The 20,173-nt window shown below is 40.0% G+C and overlaps 1 protein-coding gene across 1 annotated transcript in view; it reads right to left on the bottom strand.

Moving 5' to 3' along the window:
* DOCK5 (dedicator of cytokinesis 5) overlaps positions 1–20,173 on the bottom strand; it is a 136,389-nt gene that overhangs the window by 24,517 nt on the left and 91,699 nt on the right. The window contains exons 31-41 of the mRNA XM_015593274.2: positions 19,334–19,412; positions 17,909–18,009; positions 17,086–17,144; positions 16,618–16,772; positions 15,763–15,848; positions 13,463–13,622; positions 12,684–12,724; positions 11,919–12,009; positions 8,853–8,972; positions 5,866–5,955; positions 3,498–3,602 (exon numbers count right to left, since the gene is read on the bottom strand). Of these exons, the coding sequence (XP_015448760.1) occupies positions 3,498–3,602; positions 5,866–5,955; positions 8,853–8,972; positions 11,919–12,009; positions 12,684–12,724; positions 13,463–13,622; positions 15,763–15,848; positions 16,618–16,772; positions 17,086–17,144; positions 17,909–18,009; positions 19,334–19,412 (1,087 nt within the window). The remainder of the gene's footprint in view (positions 1–3,497; positions 3,603–5,865; positions 5,956–8,852; positions 8,973–11,918; positions 12,010–12,683; positions 12,725–13,462; positions 13,623–15,762; positions 15,849–16,617; positions 16,773–17,085; positions 17,145–17,908; positions 18,010–19,333; positions 19,413–20,173) is intronic.

Below are 20,173 nucleotides of genomic sequence, written 5' to 3'. Positions count from 1 at the left end.
AAATAAGTTTGGACGAAAAAGAATATGAAAGGCCTCGAATTTCAGGCAGAAGTTCCAAAGGCCCTGGGAATTCACTGAAGGGTCTGGAAGGAGAGAGCATCAATCCGATGAAGAAAGCAGTATCGACGACCTAATCCGATGGAGTATACGTCCAGCTGTGGGAATCCGAGGCAGGACTGAGTGGGAGAAGGATAAGCTACGGGACCCAGTGTTTGTCTCTTTGCTGCCTGGTGAAGGGCAAAGGAGACGGGGGCGGGGGTGGCAACAAGGATTCTGAGATTACTGGCCTTGAAGCAGGAAGAACGGTGGTGCCGTTGACAGAAACAGAGGAGAGGGGGACCTGCTTGGGGTTGGGGGAGAGGATAATATAAATTTATACATTCTGAGTTTGGGGAAATAGTCCATGACTCAGAATGGCATGCAGTTTATATCATTCGTAAGGATTTTATATTTTTCATTTTCATTACACTTTGGCAACATATAACATGTACAAACTAGTTTATAAAGCTCTCCTATATGCTATTTATTTAATTCTCAAAACGTGGAAATTATTTCTTTAACTTATAGGTCAGAAATCCAAGACTTGGTGGTTAAGTGATTTGGCCAAAATCATAGTCACTCGGCGCATGACTAAGACCCCAATTTTTCAACTTGAAAGTCTAGTCTTCTTGTTTTCACTGAACTATCACTGTCACCTAGTTCACATCCATTATTTCGTGTGACATAACAGTCGCATATAACAAGTATAGCAGGCATCATTATCTTATCGCGCCTTGAATACCCAGACCGCTAAGCAAATTTAAAACCGAAACCTACTGCAAAGCTCCATCTCAAGCTTCTACTCTGTTATTCTAGGCCATCTCATCCACAACCAGTTTTAACTCTGTGTAAATAACTCACCAACTTTTATCTCCAGCCTAGAACTTTACTTTGAGTTCCAGATCTATATAACAAATTGTTGACTCACATCTAGAGGTTTCAGATTTATCTTACATTGTGTATGTCCCACATCAAACCTTTACGAACAACTTATAAAGACCTCGAAGGCACTCTGCAATCTGGGAGCCATAGCCGTCTGGCCCCATTTTCTACTTTCTCTCTAGTTTCTGCAGCATCATGGCTTTTGAACCTCGTCTTCTCACTGCCTGGTGCCCTTGCTTGTCCCTTGATAGCAAACTGGCTAATTTCCTCACTTCTTGTAGGATTTTGCTCAAATGTCCTTTTCCTTCAATCTTGCATGCTGTTTGCTCTATTTAAAATTGCAACTCCATCCCCATTGCTTGCCTCTTTATTTGCCCTTCCTGACTCAATTTCTCCATATTTGTTGAGTGTCTATACTGTATGAGGCTTTGTTTCAGGCCATCTAACATTAAATATTTTATTTTATTTTTTTTGGTCTCCTCAAGTTAGAATATAAGCTCCATAATTTCAAGGACATTGGTTTGTTTTGGGCTCTGCCTCCAAGCCTATATTACAGCAAGGTACACAGTAATAGTTGAATAAATATTTATTCATGAATGAATCAATTCTGTCCTCCTTTCCAGAATTACGACCTAAGTGGATGGTTCCACCGCCCTTCCAATTATGCAGGCCAGAAGGCTAGAAATCATTCTCGACATCTCTCTCTTTCTCACCCACATATCCCATCAATCATCAAATACTGTTACTTCATCTCCATCACTCTAATCTTTCCATTTCTCTCTAAAGCCACCTCCCTAAGTAGACCTATCAGCTCTCCCCTGAACACATGCCATAGTCACTGGTGGCTTATCCACACACATGACCCACCCATTCTCCATACCGAATCCAGATGGCCTTGCCGACACCAAAAATCTGCAGTGGCTCCCCACTGCTCTCAGGATGCTGACAAACGCTCTACGTAACCCCAAGGCCCTGCATGCTCTTCCCATAATTCCTGCCTCATCTCCTCAGTTCACTCAGCTCCCTCTGTGCCCACTGCACGTGCCTGCCTTCATTCCTAGGCACTGCCATGTTCTTGCCTGCTGTTTCCTCTGCCTGGAATGCTCTCCCTATCTCCTTTACCTCCTTAACACCCAGCTCACCTTCCAAAATGCAGCTGAAGCAGAAATTCCCTAGGAAGTCTTTCCTGATTAAAAAAAATTCAGATATAACTTACATAAAATAAAATCTACCCTATTTAGGGTAAAATTCTGCAAGTTTTGACAAATGTAACCATGACCACAATCAAGATATAGAACATTTCGTCACCACCAAAAATGTCCTCATACTTCCTCATAGCCCAACATTTCTTCTCCACTTCTCCAGCTATCAGATAACACTGATCTGTTTTCCACCCCTTATAAGTATTGGCTTGGCCAGAATGTCATGTAAATAAAATCACAGCGTATGTAGACTTTAAGGTCTAACTTCTACTTAGTACAATGCATCTGAGATTCATCCATGTAGCGGTGTGTATCTGGAGTTTATTCCTTTTTATTACTAAGTAGTATCCCATTGTATGGCTGTATCATAGCTTGCTCATCCTTTCACCACCTGAGAGATATGTGGGTTCTGCCCAATCTTTGGTGATTATGAAAGAATGGTACCATAAACCATCATGTACAATTTTTACGTAAACAGAGGCTTTTATTTCACTTGAGTAAATATTCCCTGTTAACTGATGCTTATCACAGAATACCTGTCTTGGTCAGTTTCAATTTTTATATTTGTTTGTGTGATTATTTAATTAACATCTCACCCATTGGATTATAAAATCCATGAAAGCAAAGACCATATCAGATTATAATCAGCACTGTACCTCCAATTCCTAGTATGTGCCTGGCACACAGTAGGCAGTCAATAAAATAGTTATTGAATGAATGAATGAACGAACTACCTCCTCATTAGGCAGTGGAAGGAACGTAAAGAACGTTCCTTCTCTACTTTTTTTTTAAATAGGGGAAGGAAGATGGATAATATATGTCTAAATGTTGCTAAGCGCTAAAAGAGGCTTCTTTTTGTGGGAGAAAATAAGACGATTTTTTGGTTTGTTTTTCAGATTGTAAAATCACCCTCACGTTAAAGAAAACTTTCAGAAAGGAGAAAAAAGTGGTCCTCCTCATTATTACAACAAAACTGTTTTCATTTTTGTGAAACCTTTGCAGTCTTGTCTTTGGTCTATTTGCTTTTAAACTCTCTTGGGCTGGAAATAAAATAAGCACCCAAATGCATCAATCTACACTTTTCCCAACCTGACCCGCAGCAGCAGAGCAGTGGAGGGGATGGTTCTGTTTTTCCCTTTTGCATTCCACCTGGGAAAAGTCATTTTACAAAAGAGCTGCCAGAATCCCAGAGGTGGCCGGGGGTGTGGGGTGAAGAGGCCGCAGCTCAGGAAGTGGTTTGCCTGCCCGACCTCCCACAGTGAGAACAAGGGGCTCCAGCTGCTAACACATCAGACCCATCTGGAAAAGAGAGGAAGACCTCCCCTCTGCAGACTGCACGGCTCAGTGGTGGGAGACCACCCTCGGGTTTCTTACCCGCAGGAAGGAAGGAAAGCCCTGTCCGTAGTATCCAACGGCAAAGTATTCAGGCTGAGGCCTCATGGCCTTAATGATGTTCTCATAAAACGAGGCTCTTTTTTTCTGGAAAACAAAACAAGACATTCCATGGGGAGGTTACGAGGGCACAGTTGGGAGAAAAAAAAATGATCTGACTATTTGCCTTGTTGTTTCCCATGTAACACAGAGAAATGAAAGGTCTTTGGAAAATATCTTGTGGGCCAAAGAGTTATCCTGTTCTCAGATTAGAGCATCTGAACCTAGTCCATGAATGGGGCCATGGAGGGTCTGTGGTTCCCCAGAGTCGTCTGTGGAAAGATGCACGTGTATGCATTCTGCTATGGAAGGAGGCAGTGCTTGGCTTTCACTAGTTTCTTGGAGGCCCCCTCACAAGCTAAAAACCACTTTCTGAGGTTCGCAAAAGGTGTCTGCACTTAAATGGAGACATATGAGAAAAGAAGATAAAGAACATTCCAGTTCGTGCATGTGGTTTGGATTAAAGTCTTTGATTCAGCTACAAGTGCCCAGAAAGTGGAGGTGACGTTCTGTTTTCTAGCATCTGGCGCCACCCGGCCAGAGTGCATAGAGTCAGCCTTAAAGAAAGCAAAACAGGGAGCCAGACCCAGGGGCTCTGACGAATGTCCCTAAGCCCCTCCCACAAAGGTTAGCATAACTATATCACTATAGCTGTCCCTTCCTCCATCCACAGGGAATGTGGTCCAAGACCTCCAGTGGATGCCTGAGATCGAAGACAGTACTGAACCCTATATATATTATTTTTCCCTTACATACATACTTATGGTAGAGTTTAATTTAAAATTAGACACAGTAAGAGAGTAACAATAACTAATAATAAAATAGAATTACAATAATATACTTGTATGTGAGTATGTATGTATATATATATATACATACTGCTATGTGTGTATATATGCATATATACACACATAACAGTAATGTAAGTTACGTGAATGTGGTCTCTCTCTTTCTCTCTTAAAATATCTTATACTATCTGTACTCACCTTTACAGGTAAAGGAAGCACTTTACAGCTGCTCTTTGGCATGTCCAAATTGCCAGCATACTCTTGCACTTTGGGGCCATTATTAAATAAAGTGAACATTGTTTGAACACAAGCACTGTGATACCTCAACAGTCTATCTGAAAACTACTGATAACAGCTACTAGGTGACTAATGGGCAGGGAGCGTGTACAGGTGGAGACTCTGGACAAAGGGATGATCCACATTCTAGCACTTTCTGGGTGAGACGAAGCGGGGTGGTGTGAGATTTCATCCCGCTACTCAGAAGGGTGCACAATTTAACATTTACAAGCTATTTATTCCTGGAATTCTCTATTTTGTATTTTCAGACTGCAGTTGCCTGTAGGTAACCGAAACCATGGAAAGCAAAAGCACAGAGGGGAAGACTACTATTCTCTGTCTAGGTGAAGGCTTCTATTACAATGTTTTCTTAGAAGGTTAACACGTTACATTACTAACATCTTAGCTCAATTTAGTTTATGAAATTAATAAGTGATTTTTTTGTGTGTGATGGCAGGAGCTGGTACAATACACTGGCAAATCCTTTTCAAAGTGATTTTGACAACTACCTCCTCAAACAAATTATTGTGTGACAATGGGTGATGTGACCTTTTGTGACTCCTCTACTAAAAATTATCAAATGTAATATTGCATTGGCCTACCACTGGGCCTTTAGAAGGCTGATTATGTTTTGCTTTATTGTTTTTAAACAGCTGATCTGTACCAAAAGCCAGGTGTTCAGAGAAACAGTAAAAGTCGAGTACTCCAGTGGCATTCAGGAGAAGGAAGGAGGCAAAATTTGAGAACCCAGTTCTGGCAGAAGCATTTTACAATTTAACCAAATGTGCAAAATGGCACTCTTGAAATAATAAAATGAGGCTCAGAGATAAGTGAGTTTAGTCATTCAGCAGGGCCCCGAGGACACGGACCACAGAACGAGTAATTTTGATGAACAGAAGAACACAGAAAACATCTGAAATATGGATGGTGTTCCCGGAAGGTAGAGTAACTAACAGGGTAAAGGGGAGATCGTCCAGAATGTGGAGGTCCACAGAAAAACAAAAGGCACGGTGAAGAAAGAGAGGGCCACAGACAGAGATTCTGAGCCCTCTGTCAAAGGACAATCTGGAGAAATAATGACAGCGCTTTTGGACCCCATCTTTTTTCATTTTTATTTAGAGCAAGGTTTATATTTCCACTGTAAAGAACGCTGTTTATCCTTACTTTCTCAAACTTACAAAAACATTTTCATGAACACTCGCTTTAGCCACCTGTTGGAGACTTGACGTATTCTGGACCAGACTCACCAGGAGGTTGCCAAGGCCCTCGTAGTCAAATACTTTGCTCTCATAAGTCTCGGCCAACTCTTTGCTCAGTTTGATCGCCTTCTCCCACATCTTCAGAAAAAGAAAAGTGCAGAATAAAGTAGTCACTGAACCAGCAGCAAAAGCCACTTTAGAGTCACTGGCAATGAGTAAAGAGTCTGGTGGGTTGAGTTTCTACAGATAGTCCCGACATGCCTCATCTCCTGGATCAACTAAACCTTTTTACTGACATCATAAAGCTACTATATCTTGGCTGCTTTGCCTGGGGTTATCTTCTGTAATTCTGTTTGCAAGAACATGAACTCCATGTGGCCTGAACAAAGCGATACTGAGCTTAAAAGGCAAAGCACTAAAAAACTATTGAAAGTGGAGGGGAACCAGTTCTAAGCCCAGGTCATGAGAGTGTAAAAGTCTTATTGGAGGGGAAAGTTGGTTTAGGCTCTAGTTCGGGGGGGGGGGTGGGGGGAGGGTGTGTGTGTGTGTGTGTGTGTGTGTGTGTGTGTGTGTGTGTGTGTTTGTTTCAAGGCAGGTTCTTTGGGACGGGGGAGGGAAATGGAAGACTAACCGTTCTGTTGTGTGGAATTTGGGGAACCATTTATCTAATTTAGGGCATTGATTTCCTGTTTCTAACTAAACTACCTGCTTAGTCAAAGAGAGTTTTAGGAAATGCCTTAGCGCATTTATGTCCATGTAAGTTACTGACTAATGCACACATCTGGTACCAGAGGCCAGCGTCCCCGACTGAGTATAAGATGGACACTATGAATAACGCAGCGTCTGGAAACCTCCTGCTTCATTCTTGTCGATCAGGTGCTATGTTCCATTGTTTCTGGCTGCTGAAGGAATGTACGTGTAGTTCACATGTGGTTGTAAAACATTTAAAAATATATATCATCATTTGCCAAATATGCCCTTTTGAAATTACAGGGCCTGGGTCACTGAAAAGGCTCTGAAACGTGCCACATGAAAACCATTCCAGATCAGCCGGGCCTGGTGCAGGAAGCCAGTCAACAGCATCAATGGGGCAAATTCCCTCCTCCTGTCACCAAATGCTAAGTTGTGTAAGAGACAGCGGGACATCCTAGTATAGCAGTTCTCAAAGTGTAGTCCTTGGGAGTCCCCAAGACCCTTTCAGGGGGTCCATGAGTTCAAATTATCTTCTTAATAATACTAAGATTATTTGCATTTTTCCAATGCTCATTCTCTCATGAGTATACAATGGAGTTTTCCAGAGGTTACAGGATACGTGACATCACAAGATTGAATGTAGAAGCAGGTATGAGAATCCTGCTGTCTTCCGTAAAGCAAGATGTTAAGCAGATATGCAAAAATGTCAAACACCACGCAATAACATTTTTTTGGAAAATTTAGTAATTTTTCATAAATAGATATGATTTATATTAACAGACAATAGGCATATTATTATTGTTAAAAGAACAAATAAGTAAATATTTTAAATTTCTATTTTAATTTCTAAAAGTGTATGTATCAATATAATGCATGGGAACAAAAGTTCTTTGGGGTCCTCAGTGACTTTTAAGAGATAAAGGGGTTCAGGGACTAAAAAAGTTTGAACAAATACACTTGCCCTCTGAGCCTGAAGTTCTTTATCTGTAAAACAGAGAGAAAATCTACCTAACAAGGTTAGAGGGAGTATTAAATTAGAAAAAATTCTGAAAATCACCAAAACAGTTAACTAGCACTAACTAGATGGTAGCTGTTTTATTGCGATAATTATTTGGCTTATTTATTTACTTAACCAATGGATCCCACTGATTAAAAAAGAAGAAATGGCGTTTGGAAGTGGCAGCCCACAAGAACTCTCTAGGCCTCTGAAGCGTTTTGTTTGGATAACATACATTTTTTTTTTCTTTCTCTTCCAACTCCTTCTATAGATATAATTTTAATTTTAAAAGATTTTCATGTGAATATGTGAATATACTTTCTCCAGATGATCACAGCATCCATAACTTCCTGGCCCAGTTCCTATGTTTATTTTACCTTCTCACCCATCTAGGCATATAAGTTGCTCATTACCTACAGTCCATGGTGTCTCCTGGGTATGGGATGTGCACAAAATGTTAGCCAATGATCTTTAGAGAATGCACTGAAAATGACAGTACTAGCCCCTGGCACTCGGCAATATTCAAAATATAAAATTACAGTTACAGAGAGTGGGCGCTGCCCATTGTACTCTCCATTGGGTAAAGTGTCCTCGAGATAACTAATCTTTATGCTCCTAGGAGGGAGCTTCTAACGAACCCCTGGAATTTTCCTAGTGTCTCGATTATTCGTGGTGGAACCTCCAACCACACCTGGGTTTATGCTGCTGAGGTGACTCATAGTGAGTCCCTTGCCAGAAAAAATATCCATATGATTAGAGGGTTGGGGCCTTGAGCTACATGATGTCAGCCTGGTCTACGGGGAGAAGAGGGGCTGAAGAGTGAGTTCACTCATGTGGGTGATGATTCAATCAGTCAAGCCGACACAATGAAACCCTAATAAAAACCGTATAGAGGCTCAGGTTAGCTTCTTGATTGGTGAACCTGTTAATTCCCCTGGAGGGTGATGCGCCCTGAACCCGTGGGGAGAAGAAACAGAAACTGCATTTGGGATCCTTCTAGACCGTGCCCTACATATTTCTTCACACGGCTGGTCCTGATTTGTGCACTTTCAGATAAAACTGTAACTGTAAGTAGAACATTTTACCAAGTTTTGCTAGTTGATCTAGCATATTATCAAACCCGAGGGGGTCATAAGACCTATCCCAAATATACAGTCAATTGGGTGGCCTGGGGACCCCTGAACTTACGGCTGATATCTGAAATGAGGGCTTCCCTTTTGGGGACTGTGTCCTTAACTGGTGAGTTCTGAGCTAACTCTGGCTGGTTAGCATGAGAACTGCATTGCAGTATTTGCTGTCATTTTCCTCTTTCCCCTAATACAAGAACAAACAATCCAAGACTCACTTTGCCTTTGTCAAAATAGGATATGATTTCTTGATACAGCTTCTCTTTAAGCTCTTGCTGGGTATAAACATAGTAACTGTCCCTCTGAAGCAAATGGGGTACACATGGCTTGTCAGACCACTGAAAAGCAAACAAAAACAACAAAAAAGATTAATACATGTGTCATTTAATTCAATTTGTTAAAGGAGGTTAATAAACGTTAAAAAAAGTCACAAATATTTTTCTATATCTGTGACTTATCCATATTGCATTTTAGATTATTAAACACAAAAATTGCATACATACACACATACGCATGCCACTTTCAAAACAAGTGCTGTGCTGAATGCTGAATGGACACACACTTGAGGAATTTCCATGAAATTCGGGAACAAGGTGAGCTTGCCAGACAGCACAATTACTGCTGTACTGAAGGTATCAGTCGCAGTCAGAAAAAGGAAAGAAATCAGAAGTATAAAAATGGAAAGGAGGGGGTATAACTATCACTACATACAAATAACAATTGCATTCTTCACCATCAATGGCCTCACGAAGGTGCCAACTGAAAAACTGCCACAAGTAGAGAAAATTCATTAGGATTAAAAAACTGACGTATTTAGAAATAATTCAGAGATAGACCTCACATAAATAGATAACCATGCTGAAGATAATAGAAGAAAAAACCCCAATAAGGATAAATCCAAAATGATAAAATATCTGGGCACAATGTAAATGTACTTAATGCCACTGAACTGTACGCTTAAAAATGGTTAAGATGGTAAATTTTGTTGTGTATATTTTACTATAATTAAATTAAAAAGAAAAAATAGCTAGGAATCAGCATAAGAAGGAACATATAAGACTTCCACACAGAAAACTTTGACACATCACAAAAGGGCAAAACAGCGGACTTGAATGAATGGAAAGTCAGAACATGGTTTTGGATAAGAAAACACTATTTCATAAACATGGAAATTCTTGCTAAATTAATTTTTTTTAATTTCATGATTTCAAAGTCTATAAAATAAACCAAAAAAGAACAGGTAGGAAGACCATGAAAAAAGAAAAGCAATGCACAGTAACTACCAGGCGGTAAAACATAAAGAATTAATAATTAAGAGTGTGGTACCGGTCCATGAACAGAGACCCATGAAGAACTATATAAAATCGAGAGAAAGACTCTTCCCACCCCATAAAAGGATTTAGTATATGAAAAAGAAGGGATCTCATACCAATGAGGAAAATGTGGACTATACTTATTATACATCTCTATTTAGTAGCTATCTGAAGGAAAAAAGTATCCATATCTCATATCTTACTTTGCCAAGGCAGGAGAGTTTAATTTTTCTGAGCAGCACAAGTGAAAAGATCTATGGTTACAGACACCAGGATTTCTTTCTGATTATCTCACAGTTAACAAGCCTTCTTCCCTAATCCACATACAATAAACTTTTTAGTGCCCCAGACTTGGATATGAATTGTGAATGGCTGCCTTGGGGAAGTGGTGAGGCAGAAGACATCTGTTTTAGTTTATAACACTTCGAAGGGTATACATGTATAGTGTAAAATAAAAATTAATTTATACAAGAAAAGGGCAAGAATTGCTAAGGGCAAGAATAGAGGCAGGGAGATGTAACAGGAGGCAACCGTAATGCTCGAGAGGAGAGACAATGGTAGCTGGGATCAGGACGGCAGCAATGGAGGTAAGGAAAGCGGAGAGAAAAGAAATGAAGACAGGATATCAAAGAGATATCTGCACTGCCAAGTTTGCTGCAGCATTATGCACAGCAGCCGAGTTATGGAAACAAGTGTCTGTCAATGGATGAATGGATAAAGAAGATGTGGCATATATATGTACACTGGAATATTATTCAGCTACAAAAAAGAAAGAAATCCTGCCATTTACAACAACATGGATGGACCTGGAGAGCATCGTGCTGAGTGAAATAAATCAGACAAAGACAGATACTGTGTGATCTCACTTACGTGTGGAATCTAACAAAGCCAAACTCATAAAAACAGAGCTTTAGAGCAATGATTACCAGGGATTTGGGGGTAGAGGTGTTGGGGAGATGTTTAAGGGTACAAACTTGTAGCCAGGAAATAAATAAGTCCTGGAGATCTAACGCACAGCACAGTGATTATAGAGTACAACACTGTATTAAAAATTTTGAAGTTGTCAAGAGACTAGATCTTAACTATTTCTACCAAAAACCAAGAAATGATAATTATATGACATGATAGAAGTGTTAGCTATGATGCTAACCATATCACAATACATAATAAATAAATGTAATAAACCAATACTTGTACACCTTACATGTACACGGTGCTATATGTCAATTATATCTCAATTAAAAAGAAGTGGACAGCTTAAGGGCAAGTTTTTAGACGAAGGGTCCACGATTCTTGTTGGTGGAGAATGTGGGAGGGGGTAAATAAAAGATGATGACAAGTATTCACCTGAGCAACTGGGTAGACACTGGTGCCCCTTAGTGAAATGAGAAAGAGAGGAAGGAATGGATCGAGAACAGTGGGAAATTGGAGCTTCTGTTACAGACATACTAAGTCTGAGTTTTCTATCAGTCATTCAAACACCCATGTTGAAAGAGCAGTTTATATGTGAATCTGAAGTTAGAGGAGTAGTCAGAGCCAGAAATAACTATCTGGGATCCATAACGTATAAATGTGTTTATATTCATGACACACTATAATTTTATTTACTAAAGACAGCATAAATAGGAAACTACTTCCATGGTACTCTATTCATTCACAACTCATGTCTCTACAGTTTTACAAACTATTTTACATACATTAATCGGTGTTTCTTCAATTAGAGTGTCAATTACTGGGGCCTGTAAGTTATGCTCTGCTTCGTAAGGATTTTAAAATAAATGATGGCTGACATTTTCCCAGCCTTGATCTGAAAATTAGCCGCTTAGAAGGTATAAAAATATTCTTGGATGAAAGGCTCTCCCTTGAATAAGGATCTTTCCCATCAAAATCACGAAGCATACAGGACTGGACAGTTGACACACTGCATTTTGTCCTCCTCCCTGTTGAAATGAGCAGCCCTGACCCCCTCACCTGCAGAAGCTCAGCGTGTAAGAGCAGCGTGTAGGCGGCTTCCGTGTAGTTCTCACAGTCTCGGTGCAAATCCCGCAGCTTGTACAAGTATCTGGGAGGAAAGGGAGAAGGGAGGCATTTTGCTGCTCAGGAGTTGATCCAGCATTCGGCTCATCCCGCAACTGAACCACATCCTGCTTCCCTTCCCATCTCTTCTCCCCCTACTCCTTTTTATTGGGCCAAGGAATTCCTTACTTCCTGTCTTCCCATTGCTTTAACTCTCGGTGCTGCTTTCTGCCTGTGTGGCTTTCCTACTCCATCTACTTCATACTCTTCGTGGAAGGCAGTGGTGTTTAATTAATTTATTTTACGTTATGGACCCCTTTGGGAAGCCAATTAGAGCTATGGAATCTCTCCCTAAGAAAATGCATATATTTTATGGCCAAACTGGTTCCATGTTCAGGGATTCCTGGATCCCAAATCCTCCTTGGCAGAAGGTGAATTTTCACACCTCCCTCTGTGCAGCCTTTTCCGATCGCTCTGGCCAACGCCTTCCATCCCTCGCTGTAATCCGGACACAGTCCTCCCTATGCACTATCTTGTATTGTACTTATTTGTATATCTGTCTAAAGAGTTTATCCTTTTAGGGGGTGGGGGCACAGCACATACTTGTTGGCGTCTCTCATAGCAGCAAGCACCGTGCTGGGGCTTAGTATTTGCTAATTGAAGAAATAACTAAAACAGCCATCACATAAATAGCAAAAGCAGAAATTCCCTTCAGCTTACCTTATGTATATGTCCTCTCTCTTCTTTTCTTTATAAAAATTCTACAAAAAAAGGTCACAAAATGCCAATGTAAATCAGGAGTTTTTTGACTAGCTTGCCACGGAAATGGCCACATAACTACTTTTGTGTTTTGACAGTGTTACTTCTCTGAAGAAATAAACTTTCCTTTAACAAATACTGCCACGGGGAAAGGAAGTGACAGTTTTATAAAGAAGATAAGTTGGAGAATTTTTTTAGAACCATGCTTCTGTGACAGGAACGTTCTAAGGGAACATTCGATCGCCAGCTTCTGCTCAAGTCGATACTCTGCTTTCTCAGGGGATCGGAGTGGCAGGTTCCTGGTTTCCAGAAAGTAGGGGAACACACGGTGGCCTAAACCTCTAAGGTCTGTGGTCCCCATTACATATGTCTAGGGAAAGGCAAGACCGAAGAGTCTACCACCATGAGGATATTAGGCACTGATGCTCTACTTATGTTCATCTGTACTTAATAATTCCAACAACATAAACGAGACAGAGAAAGAGTGAGGATGGCCTTCAGAAAGAGAGTTAAGAGCTTATGTTGCATTTGCCATCCCAATTTTACCCTCAAGGTCTGTGGCTGCTGATATCTGTAAGTCCAAAGCTGAGCTGGCTGTTCTGATTAGACTGAGCAGGACAGACTCCATAAAGATGGCGCCGGGATTGCTTTGTGTCTGTGAGATCTACTTAGAGCTGAGCTGTGGGGTGCAGGAGTGGCCTGGCATCACCCTCCTGCCATCCCAGGAATTTGGCACGTACCAGCACGTTAACGGTACAGCTCATCCGGTTTTCCTTGCTCTCATCATGCATGATGATGGTTCTGTAGTCCAAGAGATTCTCTAAGAGGCTGCTGACCAGGAGCGCAAATACTTCACCAGAGCTGGAGAGGTACTTATGTTTCCGGCAATGTTCTAGAAGCCTGGAGGGTAGAAATAGAGACAAATGCCCAGGTCTCATGCTGTCATTCCAGCACCACTCACCACCTATAAGCACTGTCCAAGGTCCTAGCAGCAGGTGGCGCCAGACTAGGCAACACACATCCTTCACGGAAGTTAATCAAGTTATGTGCTGTCTTTAGAGCTTTAGCTCAAGTCCCACCATCACCTAGAATCCCAGCCCACAGTGCTCTTCTTTGAACTTCTATTTGTATTTTTTGTGTGTTTTCATTTTTTGTCAATACCACACAAATGAGAATCTTTGTCCAAAAGGTTTGTGTAATGCTATTTGATCACTCTACTCAAGTTGAAAGAGACTATTTTTTCTGTCTTTATTCTCCCTAAAGCCTAGCACGCTTCAAGGCATCCCGAGGACACTCTGGAAGGCCTTGCATCGATGCCCAGCCCAGAGGAAAACCTCGGAACCTAGCATACATGTAGACACATGGCTCTTCAGTTAAAAGTTTATTTTCAGAAATAAAAAAAAAAAATGCAGAGTGATAAATAAGACTGAAGCTAAACTTTTGGTCTAAATTCTTTTTCTTTGGACCTAAATAGAGCAAAGCGTCTATAGGGGCTTCTTAGATTAGACAATTAGAAGAAAACTTGGAGAACAAGAGAAAAAGAGAAAGAAATGTATTCAAAGAATTAGTCTAGAATCTAAGATTATTTTTAGCCACTGGAGATTTGTGCTTTGTATTTTTCTGAGTTAGTAATCCAGGAAGAATGAGGAAATAAAATAAGATCTTTATGTGAAAAATCAGCTATTGATTTTTTTTAAACGAGTAGTTTTTCATTTGTCAATACCATGTGTGTTTGTATGTGTGTGCAATTTCTCCATTAATTCCTATATAAGATCAGAACTGCAAAAGTACTATGTGGGAGGTTTGAAGCCTGCAGATCTAATGGAAGCAGGATAAAAAGATCAACAGTCTTATTATCCATTAAAAACAAAATAAGAAAGATTTCTGGTTCTTTAAAATACAGACGAGTCATCAATTCATTTCTGAGTACCCAGTGTGCTGATTCCTTAATAAATAAAAGTCTTTAAAAAAAGAAAAAGGTGGGAGCTCTGTCCTCAAGCATAGTCTAGTATACAACACTCTCACAAAACAGGTGAATAATGAAACCACCCAGGCACCCACCCAATCAACAGGTGACGCAGTTAATCAATATCATAAAAGTTCAGAGAAGACATGAAAGGAGTCGTCTAGAGTACTTATAGCCTTAGATGTGGGAGGATTTGAAAATAATAGTAACAAGCACAAACACCAGAGTAGCTGACATTTATTCAGCATGAACTCTGTAACAGACACTATAAGAACACATCGTCTCATTTCATCCTCATCGCAAAACCAAAATATAGATTCTATGATTCTAGATTAAAAAAAAAAAGGCGTTGGATAGGTTAAGCCACTTGTCCAAAGTCAAACCCCTAGAATGTGGAGAGAACATGATTTGAAGTTTAATCTCTGACTCCAACATGCAATCATTTTTAATCACTCTTTTTATACTCTAGTTTCATATGTGCAAAGGAGAATTTAGAAGGCCAGGGCATGATGGGTGAAGGGCCTGTGGGGCTTGAGTGGGTAGGGCATAGGGGTGCGAATGTGAGCGCAGAGAGGGAATGAATGTTGGATTGGGGGTGGGTGACGGGAGGGCAGTGAAAAGGCCAACATGGCTGGAGATATTACTGGTTTTCTTAGAGGTCACGTACAGGGCATAAGATATTTTAAAATGTGAAGTGGATCTTGACATGTTTCTTACCTTACCTTTTAAATTGTTGCTTTGAAGACATAATTAGAGGTGCTAGCACTTTTGATGAAATTCATAAATTGAAACACTGGGCAAAATGCCATTGCTTCGTACACCTCTCCCTCCCTCCATCTGCTCTGTTCTCGGTGGCTGGGCTGGCCAGGAAAACACAGACATTTGACTCACATCGGATAAACAAATGTCAGTAGTGGATGGTGTAAACTTCACTAACCCCACCAAGAACCATTAGTGGTGGCAACCCTAGTGATTCTGTAACTACTCTATAGGTCTGTAAAAAGAGCAGAAGCCTGTTTTTCTCCATCACTAAATAATGCCATCAACTTGAGGTTTTGTTTCTGAAACACTCACAGTTTTTCCAGAAGGACCTTGTACTGTTCATCTCCTCTGCCTCCTTCCACCTCTTGGTCCAGCTTTGTAATCAACTCATTCTCAAACTGAAATCAGAGTCAGAATTTCACAGGACAATAATGCCAACCTTTCTAGATTTGGCCTAAACTCTTTATTAAGTTGTGAATCATTTTCAACATATATAGAGAAAGATCACACTTCACATCATCCATTAACAGTATACGAATGCCCTGTCAAAACGTTCTAAAGTAGTCTCACGCTACTTTGTCCTTCGCTTAACATTTGCAGAAGAAAATTACCCAAAACATTATGTTCCTATTATAACTATGCATATAAAAATAACTTCATGATTCTAATTTTCTATTTTACTTTTGGTTATTGTATAGGTCTTGGCAATGGGATTGCTACTCTCTAATTTCGCAGAGCTTCATTCATAGCTGCAAAATCTGCCTTTCAATGTTGATATACTGTATAGATAAGAAAAGTGAAACAAAAAAAACGTATCAGGCAAACTAGGGTCTCTAACTAGAGACCTCTGCATCATTCTCTCCCACTGCCTTATTCTCTCAGCGGTATTGCAAGATTAAAATTAAAATTAAAATGCATGAAGTCAAATTTTAATTATCCAGAGACGGAGGGCTGCTTTAGAAAACACATGTAACAAAGGGGTCACTTCTTGGCCCTGGGTTAGAATATCTGCTTCTATTTCTAATTGCTTTACAAAATGAAATGTAAAAAAAGTTTTTAGATCAACTTTGATTTGTATGATTCAGGCTATAGCTTCTGTATATAGAAAGAAAATAAATAAGAGTTGACTATGTGCATGAGTAAGATTATAGGTCTACCACCTCTTACCATATGGAAATTGCCATTTCCACTGAAATTGAACTCACACTGCATCATATCAAAGAAAATGGGGATGGTGGCTTTCCGAAGCTCTACTTCGGGGGTCAATGTGACCTCCAGAATGGGACCCACCATGGAGGGGATGAATTTGATTTTGTGAGGACCTGAAATAAAAGTAAGGAGGATATTATAAAATGATTTCACTGGAAGTAATGGGTTACAATCTTCCTTGACAGGGCCCATAAGAAAAGAAAAAGTTTATGTGGGTAAATCAACTCAACTCAGAAATGAGTGACTAAACGTCATATTCTGGTAACATGTGGATGTCGCCAAGAGACCCACAAGTCAATGTTCACTTCCAGACACACAGACAAATAAATCTCAAGAGTTACTGGAATTAAAATAAAAAACGAATTCATTATGGTATGCTTATCACACAGGAGCTGCGCGTGGGCCTGTTCAAGGTCATAGACTCACCCAGGTTATACCACATGTCCCGGATCCTAAAGCCGATTTCTTTTCTCATGTCCCCATATCTAGGAAGAAGATCATAAACCGAGAAAAAGATTTTCAGTGGAAACGAGTATATATAATAAAATGATGAGAGGAATAAAAATAGCCTGTGTTGTTCTAGGTCACATTTAAGGCAGGTTTTGAGGCGAGGTCACTTGAAGAGGTGCAGCTGATGCCTAACCAAGCCCCCACAGAACTAAAATTTCTAGCCTTTAAATGCTAAATTTCTCAAGTCATTTTTAACCACACAGCCTTTGAGCTTCCCGCTCTCCGTGAGCTCTGAAACAGATCTGAGATGAAAGCAATAAAAGGCTTCCCTAAATCCCTCATCACTCTTGCACATTAGTCCATTTTAAATTCTGAGCCAGAAATCTGGAGGCCATGTTTAGGTGATGTGGTCATCTTGGCTTCTCTGCTGAAATGACTGAGAGGTATGGCAACGGTGCCAAGGAGCCCGGAGTAGAACGCAGCACTGTGCCTGCAATTTGGACAAGCTACCAGCAGAGGAACAGCTGTTCTCGTAGATGGGAGCGCTGGCCAGCCTCCTGGCCTCTCCACTCACTGATTCTATAAAAAGAATGTGATGGGTGATGGGAAAATGAATGGGGCCTTGAGAAAAGAGGCCTGAATGTGGAGAAATTTGAGGTCTGTTAAATAATGAGAAGACCCACGTCACTAACAACATGGTGGTGGCCAGTGAAAAGTAATTTCTATGATACTAAAAATCCTGCTCTGAATACAAATGGAAAAATCACCTAGCCAATCTTAAGTTTAAAAGGACACTTACTTTTTTACAATTTTGGTGCGCTTGGCTTGTGAGAAGGTTTCAAGCTGAAGGGACTCATGGGTGAGAAATGCTACTGCCAAATGGAAGTAATTGTTCCAGAGCTGTTCAAAATTAATTGCGTGGGTGAAAAGAAATGGAAAATAACATCAATAAGGGTCATTATAAAAGTGTCGCATGGTAAAAAGTCGCTTGCCTGAGATTAGTAAAAAGAAACAAAATAAAATCCATGAGACTTCTTTTTCTTTCTTGTGTTTCAATTATTCAGCCCTGAAAGTTTTAACACTTACTATTAAGCTTTAAAAAAGAAATCCAAAGTATTATATTTGTCTTTACTCCTGAGATAAAGGCAAACTGCTGCCGAGAAGCATACCTATTTATAGTAAGTAGTTTGGCAATAAGTATCAAAAGTTCTAAAATTCTGCCAAATTTTTGAACTAGTAAATATGTCAGGACTTAATCCTGGCAAAATAAATCATGGGTATTTAAAAATATTTAGAACAAGGAAGGCCCTCACAGTGCTATTTAACTTAACAGAAAATAGGAACAATTTAAATGTTCATATGAATTTGGTTGAACAGATTGTGGCCCAGCCATACAACAGACTATATTCAGCCATTAAAAGTACCGTGGAAATATTTAATATCATTGAGATCACAGAAAATGTTAATAAAGTAGATTAAGAGGTTACCAAAAAATACACAGCTTGATTCCATTTTGGCATATATAAACATATACCAATAAACATTTATACACACATATGTACATATTCACATTTACACTTATATGAATAAATATATAGATAACTGTCTCTATTTATGACTCTCTACCTTTAACGTTCTACAGATACAAACAAAAGCACATGACACAGCAAAAGCAAATCACCAACAAAATGTATGCTGGAACATAAGCTCCATGACATCAGGGACTTTGTCTGCCTTCACCAGGGCCTGTGATGTAAATACTCTAATATTTGTTACATGAATGAGTGAATGAAGATGGAGCTAGTGGTCACCTGTTTTGCTGTCACTCTGGAATTTCAAGCAAGTTTACATATGAACCGCGAAACTAAACCACCTGTAGGTAGAGGAACATCTGCAGGCCTGTCTGCAGGGCCGTGTGCGTAGGTGTCTTTGGGTTATGTTAACAGAAGACGGTAAGGCAAGCTCTCTTTCAATTTTCTTGTTTTTGCTTAGTTACATTTTCTATTACTTTTTTTACATGTATTAATTTTACAGAAAGAAGAAAAAAACCCTATCTTATTGTGTTTGGAGGACAGAATGATGAGACTGTGCTTTAGGAAAGAAGAAAAGACAATTTTTCTTCATTTGAAAATGATGAAATCTGAGGTGATGTTTTCTAAAATAAGAGTATTCTCTTGCTTTGGCTGAGCATTCAAGGAATATCCTTGGTGAGTGGCATGCTTACCTGAAGTTCAAAGCTTGCCTGATCCATGAAGCACCTTGTGAGAACCTCAGCAAACTGATTTATAGCACGGAGGAAAACCCTGGGGAGAAAAACACAGGATAAAGAAGGCGAAGTCAAGCTCGTTGAAACACTTCCCATCTATGTTGCAAACCAAAGCAAACCAAACCCTGACTTGGCAACATACGACCTATAGATCAATGTCCTTAGAGACCAATGACAGAGCACAGTTTGCAGAGGTCACTGAAGGTCAGGCTGAAGAACAGACTACAAGCACTGTTCAAGGCTGCATCACAATTGAGACAAGCCAGGTCTCCTAAGCCTCAAACCAGGGCTCTTTGTATTTTATTAAGACACTTCTGTTTCAAAGTCTAGGATTTCTGGAGCAATTTTTTCTCTAATCTGTATATAGTTGGGAAGGGTTTTTTTTTTTTTCCATTAGGTATCAGGGTGAGGTAGAGTGAACGATAATGCCTCGAATAATGATTTACTTTATTCAGCTCTTTAAAAAAATTCTGAAGCTCTTTAAACATAATATATGCATTTAGTTCATTTCACTTCCATTTAGCAAGTATTTTTTGTGGGCCAGCCACAACAAAGCACTGGTTTAGGTATGGGCTTGAAGGAGCTGGTTCCTGTTCTTAAGTTTCCAATTTGAGAGGGGTCATCTGCAACCTGTAACTCTAACCCTGACCTAATAAAGAACATGGGAAATTCTATGAGGAGATATCAAAGAGGTCTGGACAATCAGAGACGATGACATCCAGAAAGGCTTGCTTTGGTGATGGTATCTGACAAGTACCCTTGAGGAATGGGTGGCAGGCTGACGACCAGGGATGGGAG

This window comes from Pteropus alecto, unplaced genomic scaffold (genome assembly GCF_000325575.1).
Source record: "Pteropus alecto unplaced genomic scaffold, ASM32557v1 scaffold166, whole genome shotgun sequence".
Lineage (NCBI taxonomy): Eukaryota > Metazoa > Chordata > Mammalia > Chiroptera > Pteropodidae > Pteropus > Pteropus alecto.
This window is presented reverse-complemented; position numbering and strand designations above follow the sequence as displayed.